At 44.5% G+C, this 16,497-nt stretch overlaps 1 protein-coding gene across 1 annotated transcript in view; it reads left to right on the plus strand.

Annotated features, from left to right (window-relative positions):
* Positions 1-5,405: 5,405 nt before the first annotated feature.
* The window catches only part of rpn1 (ribophorin I), a 40,551-nt gene continuing 29,459 nt past the window's right edge, over positions 5,406-16,497 (plus strand). Inside the window, exon 1 of the mRNA XM_063068246.1 lies at positions 5,406-5,726. Within this exon, the coding sequence (XP_062924316.1) occupies positions 5,490-5,726 (237 nt within the window). The 5' untranslated portion in view covers positions 5,406-5,489. The remainder of the gene's footprint in view (positions 5,727-16,497) is intronic.

Consider the following 16,497-nt stretch of genomic DNA (forward strand, 5'->3'; position numbering starts at 1 on the left):
CAGGCCAACCATCAGACCCTCAAACATAAAGCCTCCAACCATCAGACACTCAAATATCAAGCCTCCAACCATCAGACACTCAAACATCAGGCCAACCATCAGACACTCAAACATCAAGCCTCCAACCATCAGACACTCAAACATCAGGCCAACCATCAGACACTCAAACATAAAGCCTCCAACCATCAGACACTCAAATATCAAGCCTCCAACCATCAGACACTCAAACATCAAGCCTCCAACCATCAGACACTCAAACATCAGGCCAACCATCAGACACTCAAACATCAGGCCTCCAACCATCAATCTCTCACCCAGACTCTCAAACATCAGGCTTCCAACCATCAGACACTCAAACATCGAGCCTCCAATCATCAGATTCTCAAACACTGACCCTCCAGCCATCAGTCTCCAGCCTGGAGTTGCACATCATAAGATTTAGGAGCAGAATTAGGCCATTTGGCCCATCAGGCCTCTGTCCTCCAGACCCTGGCCTGGACATTTTCTCTACAACAGTATTTGTTATACCATATTCTGCTCTATCATTGTTTTCCCTTGTGCTACCTCAATTCACTGATGTGATTAATGTGATGGATGGCATTCAAAACAGAGTTTTACACTGGCCCATGGTACACATGACAATGATAAGCCAATTCCAATTCCAAATGCAGTTCCGATTCCCTGAACGGCTCCGTCCCTAACTGAGCATGAGCCAGGCCTTTATTCCATGGCGTACTGACCAGTCGCCTCTCTCATCGCTCACTCCATCTGCACTCCCAAACCGCAACCCCACCCCTCCTACTCCGCTCCCCCTCCTCCCTTCCAGCTGCTTCTGCATGAACAACTGAAGGCAAGCCTTCTACACAAAGCTTCCTGTGAGAAGCCAAACAGAGCCTATGATGCCGGTCCAAGGTTTCCGGTGAGTAGCTCTGCCGCTGCCAGCCTGGGGTTTATCAGCGGGGTGCCAGGCGCTGGTCAGGATACTGTGGTAAAAGTGGATAGCAGGAGCCATCAGTTAGGGTTTTCTTGAGTGTCAACTTTAAGATAGATTGAAGTTCCCGCACTTAATGGTGACAGTTAGGATTGCATGAGCTAATCTGTTTATGCTGCTTATTAATGTCTTCACAGACTGCATGTGGATATATTTCAACCACTCCATCAGCTATGTCCTCCACAATTGTACTCAGAGATTATGGGGGCAGTGGAAACGTCCTACTCATGTGGAAATCAAACTCACAGGTCAACGTGCCGGTAGGCTTTGCCAAAACAACATTGGTACTCATACAAGGAGGCAAAAAACTGTAACATATTTCTTCATTACTGAAATACTGTTCCACAATTTTCTCTCCGTCCAACTGCTCCTTCAAACTCATCTTCTAGGCGTTCCCTCCGCAAGGTCAAGTGATGGACATTTTGTTCCATCAACGAAGAGCAAGTCAAGGTCCTTATTCCAAAGTTCCTAAAGGTAAACCTTGTCATCTATTGGATGCTCTGATTTAATAACGTCAGTGGTTAGGACACACGGTGCAAACAACCAGCAAACCCCAAAGATCATAATCCATTGGCAACAAGGCTGATATGTTGGAAGATAGTAAAGAGGTTGTAGAGGCTATGATAGGCTGTGACAAGCAGTAAAGTGTGCTTAAGGTAGGTGAAGGACCATTCATGAAAACCTTCCTGATCTTGGTTCCATTGCCTTTTAAACATCTCAAAGATCGGGTGAGTTGGTCTTGCCAGAGCAATCAATTTCCCCAACCAAGGTTCAACTAAGTGATAAAGGTTCTAGGCCAAAACGTAAACTATTTATTCCTCTCCTTAGATGCTGCCTGATCTGCTGAGTTCCTCTCACACTTATGCGCGTTGCTCAAGATTTCCAGCATCTGCAGAATCTCTAGTATTTATAATTAGTTTATTCTTGTCACATCTACCAAGAAATCTTAAAATACCCATTCAATGAGAACAAAGTCCCTCCAGTCTTTGGAGAGACCATTCTTGAGAAATGAAAGGAGAATCCAGTTGTCTTTCCCCCACGATAAAACACTTGGAATATCGTGTTCAGTTCTGGTCTCCTCATTATAGGAAGGATGTGGAAGCTTTACGGAGGGTGCAGAGGAGATTTACCAGGATGCTGCCTGGTTTGGTGAGCATGTCTGATGAGGATAGATTGAGTGAGCTAGGGCTTTTCTCTTTGGAGCGAGAGAGGAAGAGAGGTGACTTGATAGAGGTGTACAAGATCATGAGACACATAGAGATCGACAGGATTTCTTTTTCACGGGGCAGAAATGTCTAATACGAGGGGGTATATTTTTTAAGGTGATTGGAGGTAAGTATGGGGGGATGTAGGCTTTTCACACCGAGAGCAGTGGGTGCTTGGAACACCACTACAGGGGTGGTGGTGGTAGAGGCAGGTACATTAGGGAAATTTAAGAGGCTCTTGGATGGGCAGATGGATGGTAGAAAAATGGAGGGTTATGTGGGAGGGAAGGGTTAGGAGGGTTAGGGTCTTGGAATAGGTTAACAGGTTCGCACAGCATTGTGGGCCAAAGGGCCTGTACTGTGCTGAATGTTCTACATTTTATGTTCTCAGTCTAATTATCTCCAAACTATCTGTGAAGCTCTTAATATGAGGCTCACTAGCACACAGTTTAGATAATCGCCAACGAGCTTTGGATTTAGATAAGAAAGTTTGGAGATATTTGCAACTTCCAGTGTCAGTCGAGTTTAGTGATGTCTTTCATATAAGGACACAGATAACCATCTGTTCACTGCAGAGACCCAGTTACACTAGAGATTTCTGAGTACAAGTAAGATGTCTTTCCTTTCCGTCCTGATCAACATTCCCTTGTCTTTCACCATTGCTTGAAACAGATAAGACAGTCATTCATCTCACTGCTCTTTCTAGTGTGCCCCTGAGGGCAAAATGGCTACCTTGTTTTCCACATAACAACAGCGATAATCGTCTAATATGGACCTTCTTGCCTTTGCAATCCCTTGACTCATTTGTGTGAGAGTCGAGAAAGTGCGAGAGGGTTGATTAGTTTCGAGCAAATATTGATATTGTTATAAATAAGGAATATTATGAGCAAGGGAAGTCTGAAATAAAAACTGAAAACTGTTGGAAATACTCACAGGTTAAGGGCAGCGTCTGCGAATGGGGAAATGGGTAATTTTTCAAATCTAGGTCCCTTCATTTAACAATATGCCTCTACAAGGCGGCCATTTATCCCCAGGTCAATTCCTGCATTGTCTGATTTTGGCTCATTCTCTTCCTTCATCCAGCCACTCCCTCCCCCCACATTCCTTTGTCCCTCCATTCCCCAGTGTCATGGGAAATAGAACATTACAGCACAGCACAGGCGCAATCACAGAGTTCACTTTCAGGCCTCAGCTTCTGGTCTCGCGCTTCCTATCCTGGTGATTTAGCCAAGGACTGGAAGTGTGTGAGTCTCTGGGCCGACAACCAGAGATGTGGAGGTGGAATCTCATTGAATGAACTGGCAGGCAATGAAATTGCTCTTTCTATGGAGGGAAATGGTTCATTGAGTTAAGACCCTGCGTCTCGATTGGTTCATCCCAAAATGTCAACAGTCCATTTCCCCCCACAGATGTGTCACTATCTTGTGCATTACTCCAGATTCCAGCATCTGAGGTATCTTGCAGCTACCAGTGAGCAGGAGGTATAGAAGGCTGCCATAGTTTCAAGAGCTCTACTTTCCTTCAACTAACCTGCACAACCCCTATCATCACAAAATTATGAGGGCTATAGATAGGCTTTTTCCACTGAGGTTGAGTGAGACTAGAGCCCATGGCTTAAGGATGAAAGGAGAAATATTTAAACGGAACCCGAGGGGGCACACCTTCAGAGGGTGGTGTAATGAGCTGCCAACAGAAGTGGTGGATATGGGTTTGATTTCAACATTGAAGAGAAATTTAGATAAATACATGGATGGGAGGGGTAGGGAGGGCTATGGTCTGGGTGCGGATCAATGGGACTAGGCAGTATAATAGTTCAGCATGGACTAGATGGGCCAAAGGGCCTGTTTCTCTGCTGTAGTGTTCTATGACCTCACCAGGACCATTTTGATCACTATGCACTACAATGAACTTTTTTTTTCAATTCTAATTGTGTTCTTTCTCGTATAACCTTATTATGATCCTTCACGTTATTGTCTGCCCGCACTGCACTTTCTCTGTAGCCGCAACATTTTATTCTGCATTTGTACGTTACTTTCCCTTGTAATACCTCAAAGCACTGTGTGATTTGTTCTGTATAAAAAGCAGGCAAGACAAAATTTTCACTGTACCCCAGTACCTGTGACAATGATATATTTCCAATGCTTAAATGTTTTTCTTGAGATTGCTAAATTATCTGATGCTCTGTGCCTGTAATGCTGCAGTTTTACATTGCACCTGTCAATACATGGACTTGTGTGACAATAAACTCGACTTCGCAGGCGCTTATGTTATGAGGTTATTACTTCTGGTGACAATTTGCACTGGGCAACAAAAATACTTTTGATGTTTCTTCTAGAATTAGGTCTGCCGGCTTTGGAAATGTGGCCTTCCTTAAACAGTTGGCTGTTCGAAGGTGAACTGGGCTTACCAGCAATCTTCAGGCTCAGTCCTGGATTTTGTTTTGGCTTTCTGACCATGGGCAGCAGCAGAATTGAATATTTCCACCTCCACATTCTTATTTCTTTAGCATTAATTCGGGTTTCGATCAGAAAAAGAAGGGGATGCCCTAGGTCACTTTGCAATTGTTAAGAGCGAAATAGGGGAAAGGTCATCTCAGATAGAAAGGATGTGGATAGACTAAATGATTGGTCAAAAATAAACCAATCGGCGATGGATTCTGAGGATTGACATCTTTGGAAACCAATGAGAAAGAGCACCTGAGTCTCTAGGGTAATGATTTGCTAAAGTCTCGGGTTTTTGAATTTTACCTATGCAGAAATCCCACAGTTTTTAAACTATGTAATAAATATCGCATCAACTTGTTTATAATACATGAACGGAATAAGCTTTTCTTTCGAAAGAGAAGTGATGACAGGCAGGATCTGGCCGCTTGCGTTGGTCCTGAGCCCGCCGCTGAAAAACGCCATGTCCCCCTCATAGTAGGGCGGAGCTGTCGCTCATAGGTTTCTCTAGATGTCAATCTTCGCTGGACCCCCCCCCCCGCGCTTCGTGTATCGATTGGACGAATTGTAAACCGACGTAGGGGAAACGTACGCCAGAGCGGCCGATCATTGAATGCGCTATCTTCACCAGAGCGGGCATCGTGTGTCGATTGGATGACTTGTGAAAGGACGGGGCGGGGACTATGCGCTGGAGCGCAGGTCTATTGGTTTCCCGAGATGTCAATCTCCGCGGGACCCCCACGCCGCGTCTGTTAATTGGCTGGTTGGGGATGGAGGCGGGGTCGGTGCGTTGGAGCGGCGGCCTGCGGCGACCCGCTCGGGAGAATCCGAGTCCATCGGTCACTCTGTGAAATGAGGGCGCCCCTCTCCGTCCCCATCTTGGTTTGCGGCCTCTTGGCTTCGCTGCGGCCGGTCGATGGCGACTCCCTGGTCAACGAGGAGGTCCGGCGCTCCATTGATTTGGGCACCCACTTGGCCAAGATCACGGCTGAGGTGACGCTAGCCAACGGCGGGCCCTCGGCGGCTTCCTCCTTCCTCCTGGCTCTGGAGCCCGGTCTGGAGGACCACCTGGCCTACCTCGGAGTCAACGTAAGTATTTGCATTTGACGTCCGAATGTCGCTGTAACCTTGTGTAGTTTCAATTGCAAAAAAGTTTCACTGTCTGCGCTGCAAAATATGTAAACTTCCTCTGGTGCATTTTGCAAAACAGCCAGTTGGCCAAGCAATGTTGTTTTAAACTTGGGGGCGAGGTGGTTAACGTGCGCTCGCAGCGGTGCCTGTCGCAGCCCGGGCTGGCAATGAATGACAGGAGTGGTGTTTCCGTGTTGGTGATACTGGAGCGTTTGACACGTATGCACTAAACTCCAGTGCCTCACTCCATTGGCTAGGGGGACATCGGCCCTGCAGAGGTATCTGTTTCAATCCCATTCCATCCAACAAAAAGTTAAAACAGTTCTTTAAAATATTCTTCTGAAGGGAAGAAGCGCTGTTTCAGTGAAGTTTTCTAAGCCTCAGCTAGTTTTGCTCGTCTGCATTTGCCCATATTCCTTTAAACCTCTTCTGTCCAGTTATTACATGGTACGGACTCTTGGTTCGCAATTTTGTGCCAATCTTTTTGCAAACCTGCTCTTAAAATCAGTCTCATCCTGCCCTCCTACATGACCTTCCATGAAAGAAAAATTGAAGGTCATGTTGGAAGGGTTAGACGGATCTTCAGAGTAGGTGTGCAAGAAGGGTTTGTCCTGTGCTGTACTGATCTATGTATCTATCTAAGAGTTTCTTAACTGCCCCTAATCATCGTGGTGGCAACACCGTCTGGTTTGGAGAGGCCACTGCACAGCATTGGAAAAAGTTATGACTCCAGTCAGCTCCATCAGCAGTAGCCTCCCCAGCATTGAGGACATCTTCAAAAAGGGAAGTTCTGAATGGGGCATTCATTATTAAGGACCTGCACCGTACAGGACATGTCCGCTTCTCATTGGTGCCATCAAGGAGATGGGACAGGAGCCTGCAGTCAGTTTAGGAACAGCTTCTTCCCCTCCACCATTAAATTTCTGAATGGATAATGAATCCATGTAAGCTAACTCACTGATTTTTCTCTCTTTCTGCTGTGTCTCATTGTCCCACTGTGAGGAGTTTGTACATTCTCCCCCGTTTCATCCCACAGTCCAAAGACGTACCATTTGGTGGGTTAATTGGTCATTGAAAATTGTCCTGTGATTATGCTGGGAATAATTGAGGTGATTGCACAGCAGTGGGGCCTATTCTCTGCTGTGTCTCAATAAACCAATATTATGCATTGCACTGCACTGCTGTCACAAAACAATTTCATGACGTGTGAAATTAACGTTGATTCTGATCTAAGAGTTTCTTAAATGACCTGGTCAAATCTGTGCCCTCATATTCTCTTTAAAACGTGTTCTTGTATCAGAATCAGGTTTAACATCACTGGCCTATGTTGTGAAATTTTAAACACAAAAAAGTCTCCAGATGCTGGAAATCCAAAATAACAAGCACAGAATGCTGGAGGAACTCAGCAGGTCAGGCAGCATCTATGGAAATGAATATATAAATTGAACTTTCAGGACTGAAGAAGTGTCTTGGCCTGAAACATTGAGTATATATTCATATCAATTGATGCTGCCTGACCTGCTGAGCTCCACCAGCATTTTGTGTGTGTTGTGAAGTTTTTTGTTTTGCTGCAGCAGTATATTGCAGACATAATAAAAATAAATTTAAATAAGAAATACATTTTTAAAAAGTAGTGCAAATAGAACAATAAAAGCAGTGAAGTGATAAGTGTGCTCATTGTCCATTTCATTCAGAAACCTAATGGTGGAGGGTGTTCCCGAAACATTGTGTGTCTTCAGGCTTCAGTACTTCCCTGATGGTAGCAGTGAGAAGAGAGCACGTCCTGGGTGATGGGGGTCCTTAATGATGGATGCCATCTTTTTGAAGGTGTCCTCGATGCTGGGCTCTACTCAACAGAGGTTGGAGAGGGCCAGAATCAACTCCTGCCTAAGTTAAGGCTTTTGACCTTACTTCTAGCATTTCTGTCATTCATTCTTTGGGGCTATCTTCTGTTTTGTGGATGTCTACAAAGAATAAGAATTTCAGGTTGTATAGTGTGTACATCCTTTGATATTGAATGGATCCATTGTCCCACTGTAATTTTCCTATTTCCACAATATGTTTATAGCAGATACAATCTCTCTGGCTCTCCACGCCCTTGAGTTACCTGGGCAATAGCAACATCTACGTTAGACTGCTGTTTATTGATTACAGCTCTCTTCAACACAATCATACACGTAGTTTTAACCAACAAGGCCTTTGTACCTCCCTCTGCAAATGGATGCTAAATTGTTTTTGATACCCCTACTGTTTGGGGGTGTGGCATTGGTGTACCCCTCAGCCTTCATCACTTCGAGGAAAAACACGCTCAGCCTATCCACTCTCTCCCTGTAACTAAAGTTCTTGAATCCACGCAGCACAATCACCAGCTCCTCAGTTGTTCCTTCTCAGGCTAACCCTCAGTGAGGATTTATTCACTTGCTCCAACTGTGGTTCTATGGGATATGAGGCGTCTGATGAGGTTGATTATGGATGGGTGCATAGTTGATGAGGTGGTGCATTCCTGCAGATTAACCAAACCACTGTGTGTTTCCAAATGGATCTAAAGTTTACATAACCACCCAGACTGAAGCTTTAGAAGGGAATGGTCAGACTGCATTTGGAGTATTGTAAGCAATTTCTGGCCCCGTGTCTGAGAAAGGATGTTCTAGCATCAGAGGATCTAGAGAAGATTCACAAGAATGATCCTGGGAGTAAAAGGGTTAATATATGATGAGCATTTGATGGCTCAGGGCCTGTCATTGCTGGATTTCAGAAGAATGAAAGGGGGACATCTCATTGAAACCTGAATATTGAAAGGTGTGGATTGAGTGGACATGGAGAGGATGTTTCTTGTAGTGAGGGAGTCTAGGAACAGAGCACATGGCCTCAGAATAGGATATTCCTTTAGAACAGAGATGAGGGTACTTACTTTAGCCAGAGGCTGGTGAATATGTGAGGTTCTTGATTAGTAAGGGTGTCAAAGGTTACAGGAAGAATGGGGTTGAGAGGAGAAATCAGCCATTGAATGGCAGAGCAGACTCTGGACCGAATGGCCTAATTCTGTTCCAACGTCTTATGGCAAGACTCTTGATCATAGGCCAGAGATTCTTGCAAGTTAGAACCATTGAGTTATTTGAGTTATTTTAACTCGTCCTTGAATCTTTTCTTTGGTCTCCTGGTAATTTCTTCCTGTGATGAAGCTCAGAATAGTGTTGATTTTAGAGTCTGGTAAATTGGTTTATTATTCCAGGTTTCCCCCGCCATCCGAAGGTAGAGCGTTCCTATGAAACGTTTCGTAAGCCGAAATGTCGTAAAGTGAAGAAGCAATTACCATTTATTTATATGGGAAAATTTTGTGAGCGTTCGCAGGCCCAAAAATAACCTACCAAATCATGCCAAATAACACACAAAACCTAAAATAACAGTAACATGTAGTAAAAGCAGGAATGATATGATAAATACACAGCCTATATAAAGTAGAAATACTTCTCTACAATCATTGCCGCACTGTTCTCCGTAGCGAAAATCTCACGCAAGCGCTCTCGGCAGAAACACTCTCCAGTAACTTTTAAGCTATGAAGCTGCCAAATCATACCAAATAACACATAAAAATATACAGCCTATATAAAGTAGAAGTAATATATGTACAGTGTGGTATCACTTACCGGAATCGAGAAGTCAGCGCCGAGCACACTGATGATGGTGTGTTAGGCTGAGTCGTCGGAGGTTGGGGTGGTGCAGTGGTCCCCAACCTCCAGGCAGTGAACCGATATTGCGTCGCCTCTGATCTGGGCCGACATTTACGCGCCAGGCGGCACCTAATTAATTAGCTTGTTTATTTCGGCTTTTTTTCTTAAAGACGTGCCGGGTGCGTCCCGGCTACCGCTGCATTCTCTGCGGCAATGTATTGGTCCACGGCCCGGGGGTTGGGGTGGTGGGACACTGGGGTGTCATCTCATCATCGTCTGTTTCCATCATGGTAGGCAGGTCATCTTCTATGTCTGGCTGACTCGATGTCGAAGGTCGAGGTTCGGCGTCTGCTGTGGCTGATGTGGAAGGCTTGCTTGACTGCTGAGCCTCGCGCATTTTTCTCTCATACAGTTCTTTGTAAGTACTCAAACCATCCTGCAAATATGCCCTAAACCGATGTACCCTTTCAAAATTAAAGTTGTATTTTTCTGCAATAATTGCAGCGAAAATCTCACGCAGTTGCTTCATGTTCAGTTCCTGGACTACTTTACTTTTGGTTCGTTTGCTACTGCACCGGTTTCAATTGTTATCCTTTCCTCTTCCAATTGCATCAGCTCTTCATGCATCAGTTTTTGGTCATGGGATGCCAAAACCTCTTCAACATCATCTTTGTCAACTTCCACAAGTCAAACTCACTTTGCCCTTGCTTCGTTCACCACGATCGAAATGCTTAATTATGTCTAGTTTTACGCTAAGTGTAACACCCTTACGAGCTCTTTTAGGCTTTTCCGATACCTTAGAACTCATCTTGCTAACGGCTGCTCACAGGCACGTGTTTAAGCAATGCCGGCTAGAATGCAGTTCCGGGGGAGGAGCTCGGCTGCTCGGGGTGTGCGCTGTCTTTTTTCGTAACAGTGAAAACACCTTCTGTTAGAGAAAACAGGTAACTAATGTAGGTCTTTCGTAACAGCGAGGTTTTGTAAAGCGAACGTTCGAAAAGTGGGGGACACCTGTATCATGTGGAAAACATATCTTGCATACTGTTGATAGAGACCAGTTCATTTCCACAGCGTACTGAAGTACTACAAAGTAAAACAAGCAATGCAGAATACAGAGTTATGCAGACAATAAGGTGTAAGGCCACAATGAGGTAGATTATGCGGTCGAGTCCGTCTTGCCACACTATGGAACCTTTTGATAGCTGCTATCACTCTGTTATAAGACTGTCTCTGGGCCCGGTGGTAATATGCTTTCGCTTTTATACTCTTTGCCTGATCGTCGGGGTGGGGCAGGGGAGAAGAGGGAATGCTTAGGGTGACTGGGATCTTTGATTAGGCCAGCTGCTTTACTGAGGCAGCGAGAAGTGTAGACAGTTCACGGAGAGGAGGCTGGTTTCTTTGCTGGTGATGGTATCAGGCATGCAATTGGTGTAACCTGCCACGTGTGGCCAACTGAATATAACTAGAGCAACACAATGCTGGGGGAATTTATCAGGTCAAGCAGCATCTATTGAAAAGATATACAGTCGATGTTGCAGGCCAAGACCCTGCTCATCAGTTGTTTGCCCACCATGCTGGATGCAGTCTTTTATTGACTGCACCCTTGAGAAAACAAATTCTCAGGGCTGTATATGGTGACATACATGTACTTTGATAATAAATTTACTCTGAACTTTGAACTTCATTTACACAAGGCACTGGCGTACAGTACTGTGCAAAACTCTCCGGCGCCTATATATGGCTAGGGTGCCTGACACTTCTACACAGCACCGTAGTAATTTCATGTACTGCACTGTACTGCTGCCACAATAAAACAAATCTCATGACATATGTGAGTGATGATAAACCTGATTCTGATATGGTTATCTGGTGGACTAATAGTGGGAAGGGGTAGGGAGCCGGGAATCAGGTTGGGAATGGGGGAAGGGAGAAGGAAGCACCAGAGAGACGTTCTGTAATGATGAATAAACCAATTGTTTGGAATCAAATGACCTTGCCTGGTGTCTCAGGGCTGAGTGTGTCTGCACCTGCACTGCTCCCTGCCCCTGGCACTCTGTTTGTGCCACCTGTCCCTCACCCCTCCTGCAGCACTCCACCCTTGCCATTCCCAACTTGCTTTGCTCCCACCAGATTTACAAACTCACTCTCCACTCCACTTTGATAAAAAATACGGTACTGAGCAAAAGACTTGAGCACCCTAGCTATACATATGTGCCTGAGACTTTTGCACAGTACTGCAAAACAAGGTAAAATAATAATCATGCAAAATAAAGTGTAACAGCTACAGAGCATGCTGTGCAGATGGACAATAACGTGCAAGATCATAGGTAGATTGCGAGCCTAAGGGTCTAACTTAGGAAACTGGGGAACCGTTCAGTATGATAACAGCGGATTAGAAGCTTTCTTTCAGCTTGAAAGAATCTGTGGAATTCTCTGCCACAGGAAACAGTTGAGGCCAGTTCATTGGCTATATTTAAGAGGGAGTTAGTTATGGCCCTTGTGGCTAAAGGGATCAGGGGGTATAGAGAGAAGGCAGGTACAGGGTTCTGAGTTGGATGATCAGCCATGATCGTACTGAATGGCGGTGCAGGCTCGAAGGGCCAAATGGCCTACTCCTGCACCTATTTTCTATGTTTCTATGAGTGCTTTCCCACTTTAGTGTTTTCTGCCTGATGAGAGAAGAAAGAATGTACAAAGTTCAAAATAAACTTCTTATCAAAGTACATATATGTCAGGCCGGCTGGTGGTGTAGTGGGATCAGCACCGGTCTTCAAGGCAGCTGGTCCTGAGTTCAAACCCACCCGATTCCCAACCTGGGCAGCAGCAGTAACTGTGCGGAAGAGAGGCCTGGGAATCTACTTCCGTATCTTGCCATGAAGTCACGAAGAGTCGGGTGTGGACCAAGACAGGCTGGTAATGATGTTTACTTCTGGGAACCTGAAGCTGTCAACCTCAGCACTGTTGATGTGTACAGGAGCGTTGTCCACCTGCAATTTGTAGGTGATGCTTGTAGGCTGAGGAGTATTTACATAAGGTGATGCTAGCAGGAAAAGTATCAGTGGGTGGAGATGTTGATCAGCCTTGCCGCTCAGAGAAAGTAACTGAGTTTGGTCGTGGCATGGAGGCTCTGCAGCCTCCTCCCTAATGGGAGTGGGACAAGCAGTCCATGTACCTATCCAAACTTCTCTTAAATGATGCAGTTGAAGTTGCATCCATCACTTTTGCTGGTAGCAAATTCCACACTCTCACCGCATTCTGAGTTTTTTTTAAAAAAAAGTTCCTCCGTTCCTCCTCCTGTTTCCCTAAACACTTCGCCTTTCATTCTTAACCCATGACCTCTAGTTCTAGTCTCGCCCAACCTCGGTGGAAAAAGCCTGCTTGTATTTACCCTATCTACATCGCTCATAATTTTGTAAACCTCTGTCAAATCTCTCATTCTCCTACAATCCAGAGGGGGTTAAAAAAAAGTCCTGACTTATTCACCTTTTCATTATAATTCAGGTCCTCATTTATTTTATTTTTATTTATTTATTCTTTTATTGCAACACCAACAAATTACATTCAATACAACCAATTGCCAATTACATTTTGACTGTTTAACCCAGCCATCCCCCCAGCCTTCATCACCATCTGCCCTCCACCCCTCTCTTCCCCCATCCCTCTCCCCTCCACCAACCAACTGAATAGTAGTGCGTACACAGACAAAGCATTCCAATTTTAACAAAAGATCTTTTAAGTTAGATATCGAATTTGTCCACATTAAGATTGTGTCTGGTCGTGCATCATTTACTCTTGCTGATGAAACTTCCAGGTAAGAAATGTCCAAAAAGCTCTGAAGCCAGTGAGTATTTGAAATATCATGGGGAGGTTTCCAACGCTGGACTACAACCTTCTCAGCTGCAGTCAGGCCTGCCAGCCAGACTTTGCGTGTTTTTTCCGTACGGGAAAGGTGGGAGAGGTCCTCATTTATTAAAAACCAATTCCTAATTACATGAGCATCATGAAGATGCTGAGCAGTATATTAAGCAAGAAGTTAAAAATGTGTTTTGACTTGGTGACAATTGCAGAGCAGTGATATATGTGCATTTTGGAAGCAGTGGTTGAACATGTGGTTAATGGTACACAGTATGGAAAAGGCCAACTCGTCCGTACTAACTGACACCTGTCAATGGCGACCCAGTAGCAGCGGTCAGCATAAGCCTTACAGTGCTGGAGTCTAGGTTCAATTCCCACCACTGTGTGTAAGGAGTTTGTACCTTCTCACCGTGACTGTGTAGCTTTTCTCTTGGGTGCTCTGGTTTCCTCCCGTAATCCAAAGACTTGTTAGGTTACGGTTAGTAAGTTGTGAGCATGCTAGGTTGGTGCCAGAAGCATGGTGACACTTGCGGACTGCCCCCAGCACATCCTTGGACTGTGTCAATCCCTGACACAAACTATGCATTTTGCTGTATGTTTTGGTGTACATGCAACAAATAATGCTTCTTTATTGAGATACAGCTCAGAGTAGGTCGTTTTGGTCCTTTGAGCCATGCCGCCCAGCAATCCCCGATTTAACTCTAGTCTAATGGCAGGACAATTTACCATGCCCAACCGGTTCGTCTTTGGACTGTGGGAGGAAACCCCCACGGTCACGGGGGGAACGTACTCTTCAACACACAAAACGCTGGAGGAACTCAGCAGGTCAGGCAGTATCTATGGAGAGGAATAAACAGCCGATGTGTTGAGCTGAGACCCTTTATCAGAGCTCTTAATTCTTTCTCTTTATCTAAGCCAGCCATTTGCCTGTGTTGGGCCAGTATCCCGCTGTTCCATTCCTACCCTGATTCCTGTTTTAAACCAGGATGATGCAGTTCTGGCAAGCTGAGGTGTTGCTGCTTGTAGGTTGTGTGTACACTTCATAGGAGTGGTGTCCTGATTAAGCAGGTTGTATTGTTTTGAATTTCGAACTGCATGAATGTTGCTGATGCTGTTTTCCAGGGAAGTGTTCAGAGTTCCCAGTGCATTCCTGATTTGTACATTGTAGATGAAGGGAAAGGTTTGAAGGGTTAACAGTTGGTCACTCCCACAAGCTACACAGCTTCGGTCTTTTGTATGCCTAGTAATGGTAACTAGTCCAGGTAACTTGGAGCTCATTGGTGCCCCCTCCAGCCCCACAATGTTAATGTGTTTGTGAAATTCTGCAGTGGTGTTATAGTTGCTGTGTCAATGTGTCAAAAAGGCAGCAATCGTCATTAAGGACCCCCCATCATCCAGGACGTGTCCTCTTCTCATTGCTACCATCGACGAGGAGGCACAGGAACCTAAAGGCACACACTTAACCTTCAGGAGCAGCTTCTTCCTGTCTACCATCAGTTTTCTGAATGGCAATGAAGCCCTGTGCACTAGGGACTTTTGCACAGTACTATATTTGTCAATCTGGAGCAGACAGCACGTTTGTAAATCTGGCGGGAGTAAAGGACGTTGGGAACAGTGAGGGTGGAGTTCAGCGGGAGGGGCGTGAGATAGGTGGCAGAGGAGTTGTGCCAGGGTAGGAGGGAGCGGGTGTAGGTGCAGGTACACCCAGTCCTGAGACTCCAGGCAAGGTCATTTGATTCCAAACAATTGGTTTATTGGTTATTATAGAATGTCTCTCTGGTGTTTCCCATTCCCTCCCCTCTCCCATTCACTTTTCCCAACCATGATTCCCCTCTCTCTGCCCCCTTCCTACTTTCAGTCCACAGTAAAGACCCGTATCAGAAACAGGTTTATCATGACTCACATATGTCATGATTTTTTTCCACAGCAGTATAGTGCAATACATAAAATAACTACAGTACTGTGCAAAATACGTGCCTAACACTTTTGCACAGTACTGTATGCCAGTGATATTAAATCTGGTTCTCTTGCTGAAGACGTCCATCGATTGCCATTTGTGAGAATCAGCCCAAAATGAATCTTGTTGCTTCCTACTGTGATACAGTAGGAATGTGATACTCAGAATTGAGAATTCACATTGCTGTCTGGTTTGAGTGTTGCCAGCATTTCCCTTTACTTTGCCTTTTAATTTCAGATATACAGGATCAGTAGCTTCCCTGAATCCCATCCTTGTTTTCCTGGACAATAATTACTCGGTGATTTACATTTGCACAAAATCCTGAAGGTGGCAAAACTGTCTGAAGTATTTAACAGCATATTGGAACTAAATTTAACATTAAAACATGCGGAAGTAGCTTGTGCTTTGGACATCTAGTATTTATTGTCCACGTCTGTGATATCGTATAGATGCTGTTTTATTTATTGAGATACAGTGAGGAATAGGCCCTTCGAGCCACACCACTCAGCAATCCCCCGATTTAATCCTAGCCCAATCATGGGACAATTTATAGTGACTAAATAACCTACATGGGAGGAAACCAGAGCAGCTGGAGGAAACGCACACCATCACGGAGAATGTACAAACTCCTTACAGACAGCGATGGAAAATATCGAATAGGCAAGATTACTGCAATGTAATTTTAGTGACCTTCCAAAGCAATCTATTGACAAATTTCAACTCATTCAGAATGCTGCTGCTAGACTTTTAACCAAAACCAGGATGAGGGCACATATCACTCCCATCCTGGCTACTCTGCATTGGCTCCCTGTATCTTTTAGAATTGATTTTGAAGTTCTCTTACTTATTTTTCTTTCTTTTTAAATCTTTTTATTGAATAAGTATACAAAAAGGTAAGCCATATAGGCACTAATACACTGTTAGAATATAATAAAATTACAGAAGATATTAATACAAAAAAAAACTACAAACAATAATTTAAACATAACGTACCAAGGTAACATAATAGTATACTAATTTTTATACTAATCTTACTTGTTTTTAAAACTCTTAATTGTCTGGGACCATAGTACATCACAGAATCGTTTTTTTATAATCCTGCTCAAGCTCTCAGGTGTTCTTTCATTGGTCTCTTAAATTTAAACAATCTCTCTCAAAAAAAAAAAATTGGCAGGTGAGCTTTTTTTGAACCAGGGTCCTTAAGTGTGGATTCTGGTTAATGAGGACATAACGGACCAATGCATTT

The sequence above is a fragment of the Mobula hypostoma genome, chromosome 15, assembly GCF_963921235.1.
Source record: "Mobula hypostoma chromosome 15, sMobHyp1.1, whole genome shotgun sequence".
In the NCBI taxonomy this organism is placed as follows: domain Eukaryota; kingdom Metazoa; phylum Chordata; class Chondrichthyes; order Myliobatiformes; family Myliobatidae; genus Mobula; species Mobula hypostoma.